At 38.2% G+C, this 16,817-nt stretch overlaps 1 protein-coding gene across 3 annotated transcripts in view; it reads right to left on the minus strand.

Moving 5' to 3' along the window:
- Window positions 1-16,817, minus strand: part of CACNA2D3 (calcium voltage-gated channel auxiliary subunit alpha2delta 3) — a 476,420-nt gene that overhangs the window by 321,088 nt on the left and 138,515 nt on the right. For all 3 annotated transcript variants that reach the window (XR_696027.2, XM_068907198.1, XM_068907199.1), the window contains exon 4: window positions 9,541-9,600. Coding sequence is in view for 2 of the 3 variants with exons in the window: in XM_068907198.1 (XP_068763299.1) it covers window positions 9,541-9,600 (60 nt within the window). In the remaining variant the exon portion in view is untranslated. The remainder of the gene's footprint in view (window positions 1-9,540; window positions 9,601-16,817) is intronic.

Here is a 16,817-nt window from a genome sequence, read left to right on the forward strand (position 1 = left end):
GAAAAAGGTGGAAAAAAAGCAGAGTATGTCTGGACTGAAGTATCAGATATCACTGCTTATTACTGGCTATCTGCCTAGTAATCATAAATCCATAGGGTAATATTCTAAAATCTTTTGCTTTTTAGGTAGGCGTGAGCCAAAAAGGAAAAAAGTTTAATTTTCTACGAAGAGCAGAAAACAGCAAGCACAGCACAATTGGGTACCAGGATGCATAAATATTCCTGATTACAAACCCTTTCACATAAAGCAAACAGGAAGAGTTTGAAGCTAACAGTGTGTACATCATGCAAAAGGTATCTCTGTCCCAAAAGATAGATATCACACAGACTATGAATGAACTGCTCCAATAAATTATATTATTCCTCAGAGGGGAAAGGAGAGCAATGTTATAAACAGTGACTTCAGAAAAGTGAGAACAATAGGGCATTGAATTTTGCAAGAGTGAATTAAGGACTTTTTTTCCTGGAGGGGAGCTCAGTATCATTGACCAATGAGCCTTATAAATAAAAACATTAACTCCAACGCTGCCTGCTCCTCTAAGCATCTTAGCGCCTAGTCCTTTCCACATACCAGAATCTAAATGTAAATGCGAAATACACATGAGGACACGCACAATTAAAGAGATGTTTAAAATAGGTTCTTTAAAACGTACTTTCCAGGCAGCTAGAAAGCATGCAATCCTGACAAAGCACGCGGTACCAGAGAAGCAGCTTCGGCAGTCGAAAGGGCCGCGCGCCTTCTGGCAGAGCCAGCAGCCTCTGCCACCCGCCCGCCCCGCGCTGCCTGCCAGGCGCCGACCGGCTGCCGACACGGAGAGCTAAGTCACGGCAGCGTTTTTTCAAAATGAAACTTGATAGGATCAACATCCTCCGAACTGTCATTTTCCTTCGACGTTGCTTAATCGCAGGCGAGCGGTTTGCTAAAGCATTTGCAGAGACCTGGACAGGAACACGCCAACGCCTGAGCGCGGCCGACCCGCCACGGCGGCTGCCGCGAGCCAGGCAAAGCGCGCAGGGCTCGGGGCTCAAACCACCGAGTAGCTGATACTTTCTGCAATAAAACGTTAAAAGCTAGTGAGGAAGAGCTTTCACAAGCTGACGCACGCTCCTTTTTTTCTAAGGGAGAGATGAACACCCACCCAGTTTCTAGGACACTAGTCTCAAAAACTGATACAAATACTGTACACTATGAAATAAACATTTAATCTCAAACTCCTGCTTGCCACCACCAATACTCCAAACATTAAGCGTTGACAACCCTGTAATTTCATCTCGCGTGGCCATTTCTCCTTTTCTCCCTTTCTGGTTCCTTACTTGCTTTCCCAGTTTCTTAGAACTGGAAACTGATAGACCCATGAAGGCCTACTGGAGACACATTTTTGAACAGACACCACCTCTGTCTGCTGTGATTATGACGACACAAGTTTCTCTGAGCTTTAAGGCGATCTCAAGCAGCGTATGTTTTGCAGGAACGCCGACATCTCTCCTCACCGTCTGCGCAGCGTTGCTCCTTCGCTCCCTGCGCTCAGTCCTTCTGCCAAAGCTCTCGGGATCCGGGTTTTAAATTGCATGCGAGTGTTACCTACTCCTACTCTGAGGGTTTCTTTCGAGAAGATAACATTTATGTCAGACAGTTTCTTACTGTTTCTGTAATTGTTTAATCTGACACAGAAGACAGTGGAGAAAAGGGGGAAAAAAGGTAGCTGAGAGTGGTCTCTCCGTTTAGCCTCACCAAGCAAAGGTAAAGGTTTTTAGAGACTTAGGAAGAGGTTAGAGTCGGTACCCTTGAAACACAACAATATAACACTTAACAGCTTTGGCTTTAGACATTATTCACGTATTTGTTTCTCTGTCTCTGGCCTTCCTTTCTGCACCCTAAAGTCTTTTGTCACCCCACCTCCCGCTGCACTGAGCCCAGGCTGCTGCATCCTCCACGGTTGTCCTTTCATGAACCTCAGTTTCCCCTAAAGCTTCCCTTTAGCGTCTTCTGCCAGTTTGGGCTTTCCCTGTCCAGCCCACTGGCCCTGCAGGCCAGGCCGTGCCCATCTTCCCAAGGGACCGCCTGCTTGGAGAGGCAGGGGAAGAGCTGCTTTTCTCAGCAGGACCACATGCTATTTCCCGGCACAGAACAGCAGTCACACCCGCAGAAGCGATTCTGCCTTGGGCCTTTTTGGAAGGAATGCTGCCGTTTGGAAAGAGGAGACTTTTGAAGCCTGAAGCAAAGATCTTCCAAGTTTACTGCGACTCCCAACTTGGTATGACAAGCTTCGATCTGATTTTAAGACTGATAACATCACCATATTAAGTTTGCAGCATAAAAGTACTATAATTGATTTGCTGCTAAAAGTTTGTCTGATAACGTGTGTGTGTCTCTCTCTCTTTTTTTTTTTTTTATTGCTGCTCGAAAGCAAACATTTTTGTTTAATTTGGCTCTTTCCTGTACATCATTATCCTTGTATCTGAACAATACTGGTTTACTCATGCTCTGTTAGAATTGCACTGCTCAGGGTTTGTTTTTTTTTTTTTCCCCAAGGTAACTATTTAAGAAAGGATTCAGTGTTGCAAACACCGATTTTCATCACTATTCTAAAGGGAACTTGTGTTTTACTCAGCCTGTGAAATTACGTAAATAAGTAAGAATCAAAGCTTCTATTTTTTTAAGCATGTCTCTACAGGTGCTTACAAAAATGCAAACTGGAAATACTTAATGATTTGAGTGTGAGAATGGGAAATTTTAAACATACTTATAGGTATGTAAATACTTTCTATTCTATCTTGCTATTGCTGTTAGACCTGACCTGTGATTCTTTCTAGTTTGGGAAAATACATCTCTTTTTGTAGAACCATGCTAGGAAGAGAGAGACCTACTCTGCAAGTTCAAATCTACAGTCTGAATCGAGCAGAACAGGAACTCAAATTAGGGCCTCTGAGATCCAAAGCGACTGCCCCATCCATCAGGTTTTTTTGACCCGAGCGTCTCACTTTCTCATCTGTTATAGTTGTTTCACATCATATAAATAATTTAAAATTCACTAGAGAAGCAACTGGAACAGGCTTCTCACATCCTAACTGAGATTCCCACCTACTCAATTATGAGTGGCTGTGAAGAGGAGGTTTCTTGTGCTCCAGAAAAGCTTCGGGATATCTCAATGCTTCATAGGAGAACTTGAGATTTTGAGAACACTCGCAAGATCAGAAAACTACTTCCTTCTCATTTCTGGTAGCAAGCAAGCACAATAAAAGGACAAATAAATATAAATAGAAAAATCTTGGGATGACAAAATTATCTGCTCTGTCATATGATTCTTTGACAATTCTATGTTTCAGACTTCTGTAATTATTTAACGTAAACATCACCAGGCAACAGTGCTATGTTGTACTTGATGGAGTAGAGCTGAATTTATAATGAGTATATCTGATCATTTTGGTACATTTGACAAAATATAAGTCAAAAGATAACTAAACTAACAAGCTATGCAGAAGTTACTATAACAGCATGATTTGTGGTGTATATTCTAATCACCTAAACCAACTCCTCCTTTCAGGAGTAATTACTCAAACATATTTATGTCTATCCTCAGACAAATGACCACGAAGGATGAGAACCTGCAGTACATTTTAATAAGAGGATGGAGGAGACGAAAACTCTCCCCAACACGCAAGAATCAAAACATAATCTGTATGTTGAGCCTAACTCTGTGCAAGCACTGAAGTATGGCCAACCTCACCTTGAGAGAGGTACGGGAGAACAAGCCCAGAATTGTATGAAAATTCCTTCTGAGAGCTGTTTAATAAGTTTAACTTGTTAAGGTACCAGAAGAACTAGTCCTAGAGCCGCAGTCTAAAAATGCATCTCTGCAACTCTGTGGCAAACGTTCTCAGAAGAAGAGCACACTATTTCGAATAGCAAATTCCAACCATAGCTGCCAGTTCCTTTGCTGTTGAGCCCCATGTCAAATAGGATAGCTACTGAACTATACAGGCAGAACATTACTGTTCTTTTGGTAGATCCTTTACATAGGACAAAATGGCACCAAAGTGCCAAACAATAATTTACCAGCAGAGAAGCCATTATGACTTTGAAAAATCATCTCCTGCATCTCTGCTTCTGAGACAATGAGTTAAAAATCCATGCATGTCTGTGCTTAACTGTTCAACTCACTTCTTGTTAACAGAATTTATGAACACAAACAATAAAACTAAAATAGTTATAGAACTACTTACATTTGATTTGTTTGTATTCAGAGGATTTAGAAATTCTTAGAAAGATAAATGAGTTGAAGAGGCAAAAGTGATAGAAATGTATCTGCTGAAAGTAAATTGCCTTAAAAAACAACAATTTTCCCTCCTTTCTTCAATGAAATCCTACAAAACTCCAAAGCTAAAAAGCTAATTAATATGATTCGCCCTAAAAAATAGGGGCCCCATAAAAGTTTCTTCTCTTTTTCTGCTCAGTTACCAGAGGCAACAAAACAGATAAAAGCTTGGAGATTAAAATAACCCAAAGAGATCCATGGCCCCTCTTTCTCTGTACATCACTTTTCTGATACTCAATCCCTCTGTTGCATGCAGTGTGAAAGTGATGTGAAGGTCTTGCTCTGCAGGTTATTTTATATGCTCATCAGTTCTGGAGAATTTTTAACCAGTATCATCTGAAATTCATTGACTTCTTTACAGTCCTATAGCCTTTTCTTTTCCCAGTGTCAAAAACTAAATAGTAGAGTTAAAGTGCTTTTCAATGAAAGGGTTTCTCCTTAGAGCTAAAAATGGTGAAGTCAGTTTGGTACAGTCCTAGTATTAGAGCAGCCACAAAGTCCTTACTGGAGCTTTTTTCTTTCTTTACTCTTTCCGTTCAGAAACGGATACAGATGCATCTACTGAAAAAGTTTATTTAACAGAGGAAAAATTAAAACAGAATAAAGACTCTACTTGATGCTTAAGATAAGTGTGTCCTGTTCTGCCTTGTGGTTCTGATTCACTAGACATATGCTTTTAAAGGGTAGATAAGATGGAAACTTTTATTGTGTTTTTTCCTTAATCTTTGCCCTCAAATTGCACTGTAATTCTTAAGAGTTTGGGATTTGCTTTTGTTTTAACAGCAGTGGGGAATTCTATGTTAACTGTTTTTCCTTGATCTTCCTTAACACTTGATCAGCACAGAAAAATTTGAACTATTCAGAAAATTCAGAAGTAACAAATTCTGCAGGTCCCACCAACATTCCTACATCATTTCTGCATCATGGCTATATTCAGATTGTGCCTTCAGTTGGACACACATAACCTTATCGAATGGAGACAGTGACCAACCCATTGAGCAGGTCCCGTGTGAGGCATCTCAGGCTTGGAGAAAGCTCTGTTTACAAGTGAATAAACTGTCATGTATCCAGACATAGTAGCTACTTTGGCAAGAGTTGCACAGGACCAGCAAAAACAGCTCAGACTTGTGCTAGTTAAGGATCTTTGCCTCATGCTTTCTTATAAGGTACAGGTACACTTTCTACACACGTACAAATATAGTTGAGAGTAATTTGGGCTGCAAAATAACTAAAATTACTTAAAAAAGTAATTGTCAGATCTCATGTTCGATTTTCAGGCTTGGAATTTAGATAGAGTGATTTTGAATCAGAAAGCGCCTTGGATAATTAATCCATGAAACACATCAAAATTCAGATGCTCCGTTGCTGTTTTAAATTCAGCTTTCAGAAAGTCATTTGAATGATTGGTTCTGAGTGCTTGCAAGTCCAACAGATTTCCCTTGAACTGTGCGTGTTTAGGACACCTAAAGAGCAGACTTGAGTCTTGTGGTTCTCTCTAGATAGTTCTAACAGTCAGAAAAATGTTAATACCAATAGAGCGTAAATCTAGTTATCATGTGCCTCATTTAAAATTACAGAGATAATAAATATGCAAACAGACTTTTCTAAAATACTAACATGAAAGTAATGCATGTGTTATAATAAGAAATTAATAAGATTATGTAGAATAGCTATTCTCAATTATCTCTTGTTCTTGTATTTTCCAGTAACTGATATCAATGTAATTACCATCTATTTGATTAAATTTTAATTTAATACTTTAGCATTTAACAATACATCATTATAAATTTTTGCATGGTATCATTATGCTAGATAAACATATAGGTCAGAATTTTAAAAAGCATCAGCAATTTAAGTTATGCTTTTATGTCTATATTTAGGCTCTATATCTATGAGTTTGAGTTTCAAAATTGCAGCAAGTCAAGCAACTCCCCTTGAAAGATAACAATAAACTATCTAGTAGCATTAGCAGTTGTAGGATTAGACCCACAAACTGTAGAGTTTATGGACTGGAGTAATTCTGCTTCCCAGCCCTCCTTTGCTAATTTTGCTTTCCAGTTAAACCTTTGGAAACACATCTTTTGTAGACTATCCAAGACAGTCAAATATGTATTAAAAAAAAAGTTCATCGGGGTAAACCACTGGAAAATCCTTAAATATATGCTTGCTCATGTCATCAGGTGTTTCCACAGTCAATATATTCTCTGTGAGTGAGGATGAGATTTTCAGCACCACAAAGCGCAATGAGGAGTAAACAGCAGTGAAAGCTGGGAGAGGGGTACCTAACTCTGATGTAGTTTTGAAACCTCTTCCGTATGACTTTATCATGTGTTATGGGTCTAAAAAACACATCATAGAAAAGCAACTTTATAACATTATCCTTTTTTTATCCCACTATACTTGTAAGTTTAAGAGTATTTTTAGAACAAAGTGACACTTTCCCAAAAACTGATCAACCCTAATCTATCTTTGTGGCATAACATAGACTCAACTATCTTAAAGGATTGGGACTTGAACCTATCCTATCCTATACATAAAGTGAAAGCACGACAATCTGAAAAGGAAACAACTGACAGGTATCTATCTAAACATCCAATAATTCAAGTGGTATTGACTGTGCGCTAGCTTTGATTCTGTTATTAAGATTCTGCTCCACTTAAAAACAATTTGAAAACAGACCTTAATAACATCCTATATAGAATAGCTTTGAAACCATACACATCCTGGATTGGCTTAAAGGTTCAAATTTAAGTGACATTTAGAAGGTCATTTCCTCACAGCTTGCAATGACTGCAGCTCTTGGTTCAACTCCTGAAGAGAAACAAAGGACTCTCCAAGCCCAAATACTGCAGGTTAAAGCTTTAACGGCAGATCTCTCCAGTTCTGAGTTTGGCCATTACTCAAACTTGCAATATATAATGCTGATGAGTTAAACATCATATCAACTACTTTGATTTATTTCTCTCAATTCACAGGCAGTTTTATTTATGTTTATAACTACATGATTTTTGGCGGTGGTGCCAATAGATTCATTGCCAGGGAGAGATACTTGACTGCTTAGATCATTACGCAGCATTACAGTATATTGATTAGAATGCCTATAGAATAACACAGGATAAAAACAAAAATGTTACTAAGAAAAATAGCCATAAGGGACCAAGTCTGATCTAACTGAATAATATAAATTCAGCATTACTGAAGAGAACACTAACAATCTAACAGATGAACTCTTGCAGTTGTTATTTAAGTCAGTGTTTTTTCACAGTCAATAAAAATATTAATATAATTTTATTTCTCCCTTATATCATTTTTATGCACTGCCACAATATTATCTATACTCTCCTCAAGACATAAGAGGTGATGCTGGACCAATAAAAACACAAAAGCAGTTTCTTTATCTGCTTCCTATTTGCAGAATATCTGAGCACAAAGAGCGCAGGATGGTGCTGTATCAAACACCACTAATCCAAAGCATTTAACCCCGTCTTCCACATCTAGGCCAAGACAAAAGAAACTCCACAAATTCTTCTTCGACAGCAGAATTATATCCACTGTATATTATATAAGCCTTCTGCCCCCCCCCCCTCCACTTCCATGTACACTATCAAATCATTCTGGCTATTATTTTGTATTGAGCAGATGGTATTATGAGATTTTTGATAAAGAACAACAATCACCCAGCAAGGGTTGCAAAGGGGTCGCTCAAACCAAGATTAACAATTGATTAGCTTTAATGGACCGTGACAGTAATAAACAACAGAGCTCCACACAAAGATTTGATTGTCCTCTTAATGCTGCTGACACAAATGGCTTTTAACTGGCTTCCTGAAAGTGTTAATATCTTCAAAGCCTCAGCAAATGAAGGACCTTGTCAAAGTGAGAACTATCCTGCAGTGAAGAAGCACTTAGTGTAGACCTTTAAAAAACATCTTCTGTTTCTGATTTATTTAGACAATAGGTCTTATTCCTTCAAGGTATTGAAGTTCAAAAAAGCAAAATACTGCACACCTCTAAAAGGCAGGAAGGCAACAGAGCTCTAAGGCATTTCAATACAGGAGCCAGCGCTCACTGAATACAACAATAAAATGAATAATCTTTTTCAATGCTCTCATTTTAACCTTACTCTACTCTGCACTGCTCTCAATATCACAGCCTTCTAAATCCAGTTGTTTTATCCTTAGCTCTGAAAACTTCACCCAGGTTTTTCTCTTTGGGCAAAAAATCAGTTATTTGCATCATCTTTTAATGAAAAGAAAATTTTTTTTTTGATTAGTGGAAGTAACCATGGTAAATTCTGTAAACAGAACTTACAGTTCTGTGGATTTCTTACATACTTGTATTGGGAGAAGTCAACAGAAACAGAAGTCTCCGTTTTCCATAATTTTTACATTCAAAATTTAAATAGACAGATGACTAATATTCGCAGAAAGTTTTAAAATTAGATTTAGATAGCTAGAGCCAAAATAAATAAAACTCCACCTAAGATGGCCTTCAAGAAACCAAGGATACAGGAATTCGAAAAAGGCAGGAAGGTATTTACTCATTTAAGTATTAAGTAACACTTGTATTAAACTTTCTATTGTTCAGTCAGATTATTTTTAATTTTTTTAAAAACTATTTGCCTTATTTTCTCAAAGGTTTTTCTCTTAAAACATTTTTAATTGTCTGTTGCCACAGTGCTTCCCTTCCCTTCCCCCCCCTCCACCCCCGTGTTATTCCTAAAAGTAACTTTTTGAGACAGAGGTGGTACGGCTCTAAGGGCTTCTAGGTAATAATAACAATAAAAAAAAAGTGTCAGCTCTAGTCGCACGTCCAGACACAAACCATTTGCACAAAGCAAGGTCATCCCAAGCTGGGCCCTCTGGGCTCCCACCCCATCTGCAAATTCAGCTCTCTGTAGAACAATTCCTTGCCAGGACACTGCAACAATGAAACATGCTGCTAATTACTATGTTTAAAAATCTCGACCTAAACAGACATGCAGGGAATTCAAATGAAATCTCTAAAAGAGTAAAATCCACCTGCTAGGTCTCCCAACACACAAACACTGAATGCACAACCTGTCAAAGTACTGAGCCAGGCTTCATTAATTCCATTTGCTGTAATCAGCATCCTTCTATTACACATACGCTTGGCTTTCCACAGCAGTTCTTCAAGTAAGCTATCGTATAAACCTTTACAGTACACTCTCATGACAAATATTTAAGAAAATAATTACTAATTACCTGCAGGTCAGCATCAAACTCATGTTTCAAGTAAGCATCTTCTGCAGCTTCAACAAGACGCTGAAAAAAGAAAATAAGAAGTGTATTTTTGGAATAATAGATAACATCTCTAAATCTAAGTGTTTCTTCCAGTATGATAACAAAAAGGTACTGCTTGAGAATTGCATAATTCATTGTAACCCCATGCTATCTGCTATTTCACTTTACTAAAAAACAAAAAAAAGATTAAACATAAATAAATAAGCCTGATTTAAAAATATAAGACTGAATTTTTTAAACCCTCAGCAGCCATGATTGATACAAAATTATCAGAAGAGCTCAACTGCTAGTTAATAAAGAAAAAAAATGAAGGTCATTTTTTCAGAAGTGATCAGCATCCTACAGTTCCTATTGTGATACTGACTTCTAAAAGAACACAAAATCAAGTAAAGTTGTTCAACATTCAAGACATTATTTTGGATACAGGAGCTCTTTTCAAATCTTTATTTAAATTAAAGTGAGGGACATTTCTTAACAATTTACTAATTTTTGCTTGCAAGCAATGGAAATAAAAAGGAACTTCTACATAACAGGTCAGATATAAGAGATTAGAAAAATACCAATGAGATTCATTTACTTAGCAAATCTGAAGCGTTGCATATACTACCTTCATATGGCGCCTAACCACAACACGAGCTTCCTGCTGCAACAGAAGTAGTGTTTACTGAATGACATCATATCTCCTCAACAGCTAAAAAGGAGATGAACAATTGCTCAATGATAATATTCAGAATTCTCTGTAGTAGTCTTCCTTACTACTATCTAACAAAAAACAAACTAACAAAAAAAACAAAACCAAAACCACACACAGCACAGTCACTGTTTCTGTAGGGTACTTGAAAGATGTAATTCCTGCAGGGGTTCCCTGCAGACATTCTCCTGTGAGGAGACACAACATCCTTTCTAAGATCTTGTTTTACACTTCTTTTAATATTTTAACTCTGAAAGTAACTCTTTCTGATTTTTATTTAATCTCACTGTACATTTATGTATGTATAACCAAAAAGTAATCAAAGCATCATCCATCACAGAATACTCAGATCTATTGTTTTCAATGCTCTTTGATATATCAGATACCAATGTGCACATACTTATTTTCAAACGTTTTGTATCATGAAGCGTTAGCCACAAGCTCTCATCAATGACACTCAGAGCCGGACAGCCTGGCACAGTTTTGCCCCCAGTACTCACTTATATCACAAATCTTTGGATGAACCAAAATGGAATTCATATTGATTGCTCCTCAGTTTTAACTAAAATGGAAATTGAACTTAGAAAAATATTTCTGGTTGCCAATTCAGAATAAACAGTTCAACAAAAATCTGGTTTTATAGCAAGGCCAATTCGTTACAAGGAGCGTATGTGTTCACTGAGGTCTGCACAGCAGCCTCTTCTTCCCGGTCCCTGTCTCAGCGCAGGGCTCAGTAACATGCTAGCATGAGCCCTTGCTAAATCCTCTGCTCCGCATTGCGCTTCCCCTGCCTTCCCAACAGACCTCGCAGGGGAGATCTTTCACACCTTGTCTGTAGTGCAGTGCTGCGGCTTTTCTCCAGCTCATCAATTCCAGCTGCCAGAGCCCGGGAGCTGGAGAAAAGCTGGAAGCGCTGCTGATGCCTCGGCTGATCCAGATGAGCAAGAGCGAGCAGATAACGTCCATCAGCACAGAGCCCTGTGCCGTTTCCACCGTGAAAAATCCTGCCCCATCAGAACCCAGCTGGTCTCACCAAACCCTTCTGACCTGAACTGGAACTGAACTGGAGCACTTTCAATTCCAGCAGAACCCAGATCAGATCCGCCCTGAAAAATGAGCCGGGTCAGCTTCCTGCATATACACATGCAGGCAAAAGAACCCAGCGAGTAATCATGAACCACAAATCACAACAGGCTGCATGAGGGTAAGCCATCTACCTTCCAAAAGATGGAAAGCCATGAGAAAAATATTTCAAATAAAACACTGAAATTCTAGGGAACTGTGCCAACTAAATAATAAACTTGAATACACTGATTTACCTGAGATATGCTTATAGTCTAAGAACAGTAGTTAGAAAAATTTAAAAGATCTTGCCGTTTAAAAGGTTATGAAACATTCATTAATTTAACCATAAATGTTTTGCATTTATAATTTAAAAAGAGGAGTACCCCAAACTATCCTGACAGGTAAACCTCATAGCAACTCCAATAGATTCTTAAAAAATGACTGAGTGATCGCACGAATCATTGAATGACTGAGTCTATCTTCAGCATGTTAGTGACCTGCTGAAATCATTTTTACAAATCCAGCCCTCATTCGTTAAGTATGAAAAGGATGTGCTTCTGCAGGTGTGTACTCCTTTATATCAAAACCACGGTTGCATTACTACTCTGCACACATGTAATACAAAAGACCATGCCTGTGATGAGTATTTTTAATTAAAAACTGAGTCAACAAAGCCAAAGAAGGGCCAAAAAAATTCTTCATACAGAAATGAATAGAGTGGAAAAAAGAAACATTAAACATATTTTTCTTTCCATGATGAAACATTTACTTACTCGCTAGAAGAAAAATTATTCTAGTATTTCATGAGATACCAGTGCCTCCATCTTAGTACCTAGTGGGCTGGAAAAATAATTCATAGCTTCTTATATAGCTTGCATTGATCCCAATGTGTTTCAATTACATTTTCTCCTCAGTGAAATAAATGTAAACTAAGATTTATCCCCATATACAAGAAATAGCTAGAGAAGCATAAGATGGGTAGCAGTTGAGACAATCTGGTAAGGAGGGTAGCACAGAAATGAAAAGTACCGATTGATAAGTTACTAATTTATTCCTTACTTACGATTTCAGTTGTTATCTCTATTCTTTCAAAAAGTGCTATGTCCCATTTTAGCACACTTTCAATGCAACATTCTCCACAGGAGGTGGCACCACAAAAAGGTGAACAACCCACCTATATATTTTCCCTTGGACAGCATGCATGTATATTCGTGTCTGCCTATGTGCTTCAACATCCCCATAATAATAAGAAAATTTAATATTTGGTACACTGAATGTAGACAGCACAACCATACAGTGCATTTTCTATATAATACTCCTTAACCAAAACTTTTGCTTTAAATATCTCAGCACCAGTATGAAGTAGGCCATGAGAAAACTGGAAGGCTATGCAAAAGGTAAGGTAGTAATGAGATTGAATCCACAAAATGACATATCAGTAGATCTACACAGATGATATCAGAATGAATAAATTGTATACAAATGAGTTATTTTTTTTAATGAAAGTCCCCAAAGGGATAAAAGTCTGATGGAAGAAATTCCTTAAAACTCTGGAGGCAAAAATATAAAAAACATATGTAACACTGCAACATTTTGATACTAAGGCCAGAAAACTCTTAAAGTATTTTAATGACTGAACCATCATCTAGCAATGATTGCTTAACACTTAGTATGATCAGCGATTTTAACTTAGCAGTTATAATGACACTCCTTATACAAATGCCAATATATTTTCATCAGGGTAAACATGCTCTAAAATCACTGCTGCAGCAGTAACCGCTTACCAAGTCCTGGTTGTTCTGAAGGGAGCTGAGAGTTATCTATACGCATTTGCGCAGAATGAACCACAAACTATGAATGAGCTATTGTTGGAGGTGCACCATTTCAGGGCACATATATTTTAAGAGCATATCTAACTTTACATGTGGAAAGCTGTTTGCATGCGTTTGCACACACAACTCACAACAACAGCATATAATCAATCTGCAGATAAAAAACAATTTTCTCAGTCTATGGTGTTCTATGGCAAGGTTCAATTGAAGTTCCCGGTTAATCCTCAGTGTTCCCAATACGTACAAGTGAGAAAGAGCAACTGGCTTGTCCAGTATCTCACAATGCAGCATGGATAAAACTGGGGCAAGTACCCAGGGGGCATGAGAAATATCAGACCTCAAAAGACCAAAACAGTCATTAAGACACAGTTTACATAACTTTAAAAGCCTGTCTCCCAGACTTTTATGTATGGAAGTATAATAAGGATTTTTGCGCTAATCCAATGTGAGCAAACCTTGTAAACAAGAGCAGCAGGTAGAAAAACAAAGGAAAACCATTCCTCATTTTTACGAGTCTATTTCTTTCACATTTTGTAACAAGTTTTCTGTTACATTATCAAACAGAAATCAGTAAGATTCTGCATATGGAAAATTCTTAAAACTACCAGTAGTTACCCTTTCTCAGTTACCCTTTCTGGACATGCCAGAAAGATTTGCTAAAGTGCGGCCAGATAACTAGTTAAAATATAGTTCAGCAGCCGAGTACAGTCTTGGGAGAGAAACCAGGACTTGTGTTTCAATCATCAGAGCAATTTTCTTTACTGACTCCTCCATGAAAAGCCTACGCTGTGCATAAGGGAGCATTCAATTATAGATTACCAAACCTAAAAAACATTACCCAGGTACCTTCCTATGATTTCCCCATTTTGGGGTTCATTTCAGAAGTGAAAAAGGGATTTCCTTTCCAGGAAACCTGTAAGGTTGCAGGTGCTTTGAAAACTTTTGAAAAGGCTAGGTTGTCCTGGGAAAGCAAAAGATTTATTAGCATTAAGTAGGCTTAGGTAATATTCTGGCATAGGCGGGACATGTGCTGCAAGCCCTCCTCAGTCCCATCAGAGCGCTGGGGTTTGCTCGTTTCACAGTTCATTTAGAGGAGAAAGTAAAAAAGCCAACAGAGAATATTTGTTGTTGCTCATCAGTATCCCTATTATTTTCCAGGTCTGAAAACAGTATCATATAACACAGCAATGAATGCACCAGTGTGCAAACAGGCTTCTCGGTCTCGCTATTTTATTGTAAATAGCTCTGCACGTGCTTGCTGTAACCAACAGAGAAGCCGTTTTAGATATCAGAGACTGATGCTGACCTTGAAGGAATATTTGCAACCATCAGAAGCACAGACAGGCCAATGATGACAGCTTTGCAATTTTGCTTTTATTTTTGAGGGGAGTGGGAGAGGGAGGAATGTGAAAACAAATCGTTTCCTCTTTTCAGAAAGCCCAGCAGCTTATCTTGTTTCCCACTCTGTACTCCTCAGCTATGAGGTATTTTCTACAAACTCCATCCCTAAAATTGCCACTGCTGTGCTTAAGACAAATTGCAAATTATTTGACTCCTGTTATCTTGATATTATAGTTCCTACTGCTGGTGGCTTAAGACAGATAAACAACCTGGCAGCTAATGCCACACAAAAGATAGCTGTAAAACTCAAATATCTCTACAACAACTAGCTAGACAATGCTCAGTCAGACTAGGTGATGCATGAAAGCACAATCGCCTTAAGCTATAAATAAAAAATAAGAATAAATTAGAAGCCTAGAATCTGCAATTATTTGTGAATAACTTCAATTAGCCTCTTGCATTCATGCAGTTTTTCAGGTTGACCATGGTTAGAGCGCTAGCTGGCTTTTTGAAGCAACATAAGCAGTTCAGCTTCCCAAGAAGTTGGGCATACAGAAATGAAACTGTAAATGGATTAATTATGATAAAGCACAGGAAACTTGCATATTGCATAAAAGCAGCTAAGACAATCTTGGTGTAAATAGATGCACTTCTAACTTAACTAGTCTGTACTACATTACCATGTTACATCTTAGGCAGAGCAGAAAGAAACAATGTGCTAAATACAGTTTTATTCTGTACTTTCAATCCCATAAGTCCCAGCTATCAAAGACTCAGTCTAACTGCAGATACAACTTAAGGCTGTTTCAGAAATATGTAAATATGACTTTTCTGCCTGGGGAAGGAAAGCTTCTTCCATGGCTTTTGAGAGCATGACAATGATACAGTAGTGACCACCAGCTCCTTCAGCCACCTCTCCTGCCTCTGGGCGAGGAAAAGGTTCTTCAGCAGTTCACGCCATTCAGGTATTTGCCCAAGGTTAAGTAATTTTTTGGAAATACCTTTACCTCTTTTTAATTTCACTTGCAATATGGCAGCATGAAGTATAGTAGAGAACTACAGACATTGGTTTTCTTTGCTATTAATAAATCACAGCTGGTGTGTTGCTCTCTTCCACATAACTATAAGAATCTATTTATAATGTCACTTTGTAAAACACCTTCCAAAACCAAAGGAAGTTGGCATGCGTGTGCAGCCTTTGCTCCTGCTTGGAGAGTTCTTCTGCATTTGAGAGCTGTGAGGACTTACAAAATGACTGAGCAAAAACAGTTTGTCCAGCTCTCCAACAGCTTTCAGAAGCATTGATGGATGTTTAGTAGGTATTGCTGAAGGAAGGTTTGGGATAACTATTTATATGTGATTAACAATACAAAACTGGTAGAAATCATTTCACCTAACCTTAACTATTTAAGGTGAATCATTTCTCTACAATAGTTAACTAAACTTCCTCCATACGTAGAGACAGAAAACTCCAAATAGCTCATCTTACTCTAATATAAGATACTGGGATGCACTTCTCTCTTTTCTTTATTGAACATGTATATGACTGAAGGTAAGGGAGGTGAATCCCACACCATTTGTGCAACAAAAATGAGCTAAGGAAAAAGTGGAAATATTCCCATGCTCACAGAAAGGGGAAAGGAGTTCTGAGGCATCACCTTCCTGATGGCAGTCCTGGGGCTAATCACTGTATCATGGTGTTTCTGTCCCCATTGACATTGAGAAGCACCAAGTGAACTGAATCGTCTTTTCTTTGTTCTCTCCCTCAGCTTCTTTCTTCACCTCTGTACTAAGGCTCAGCCCCCAAGTTAATTCAAATTCAACTTGATTTTGTTGAACTGGACCACAAATTGCAACTGTGATATGCAGTCCTTCTTCCTGTTGCCAACCAAATATTATGAAACAACAAAAAATAAAATTTATTACCGAAAATAAAGACCAGTTCCTGAGTTCGCAGACTTATTTCCATTGCTCAGCCCAGCACTCAATCACAAGACACCAAGCCTTGTCTTTGCTTTCAAACTAAGCCAAGTCATGAAAACAGTAGGTATTACTCTGTCTCCAGTGAAGCTGACTGGACTGTTGTTACTGACTTTCCATGGGACCAGGACTGCAGCCGATGATATTGACTACATTAAAGAAAAACTTTTAAAAAAAAAAAATCAAACTCAAATGGAATTTCCTACTAACAGCTTCCCATCTTCATATTACAAATGGAATAGGCAGTAAAAATGCTCCAAGCTAGATATTGAGAAGAGCACAGTAACAGCACGCAGAATTGAAGGCAGAAGTATTTCATAGAGAAGGGG

The sequence above is a fragment of the Struthio camelus genome, chromosome 14 (genome assembly GCF_040807025.1).
Source record: "Struthio camelus isolate bStrCam1 chromosome 14, bStrCam1.hap1, whole genome shotgun sequence".
Classification (NCBI taxonomy): Eukaryota; Metazoa; Chordata; class Aves; order Struthioniformes; family Struthionidae; genus Struthio; species Struthio camelus.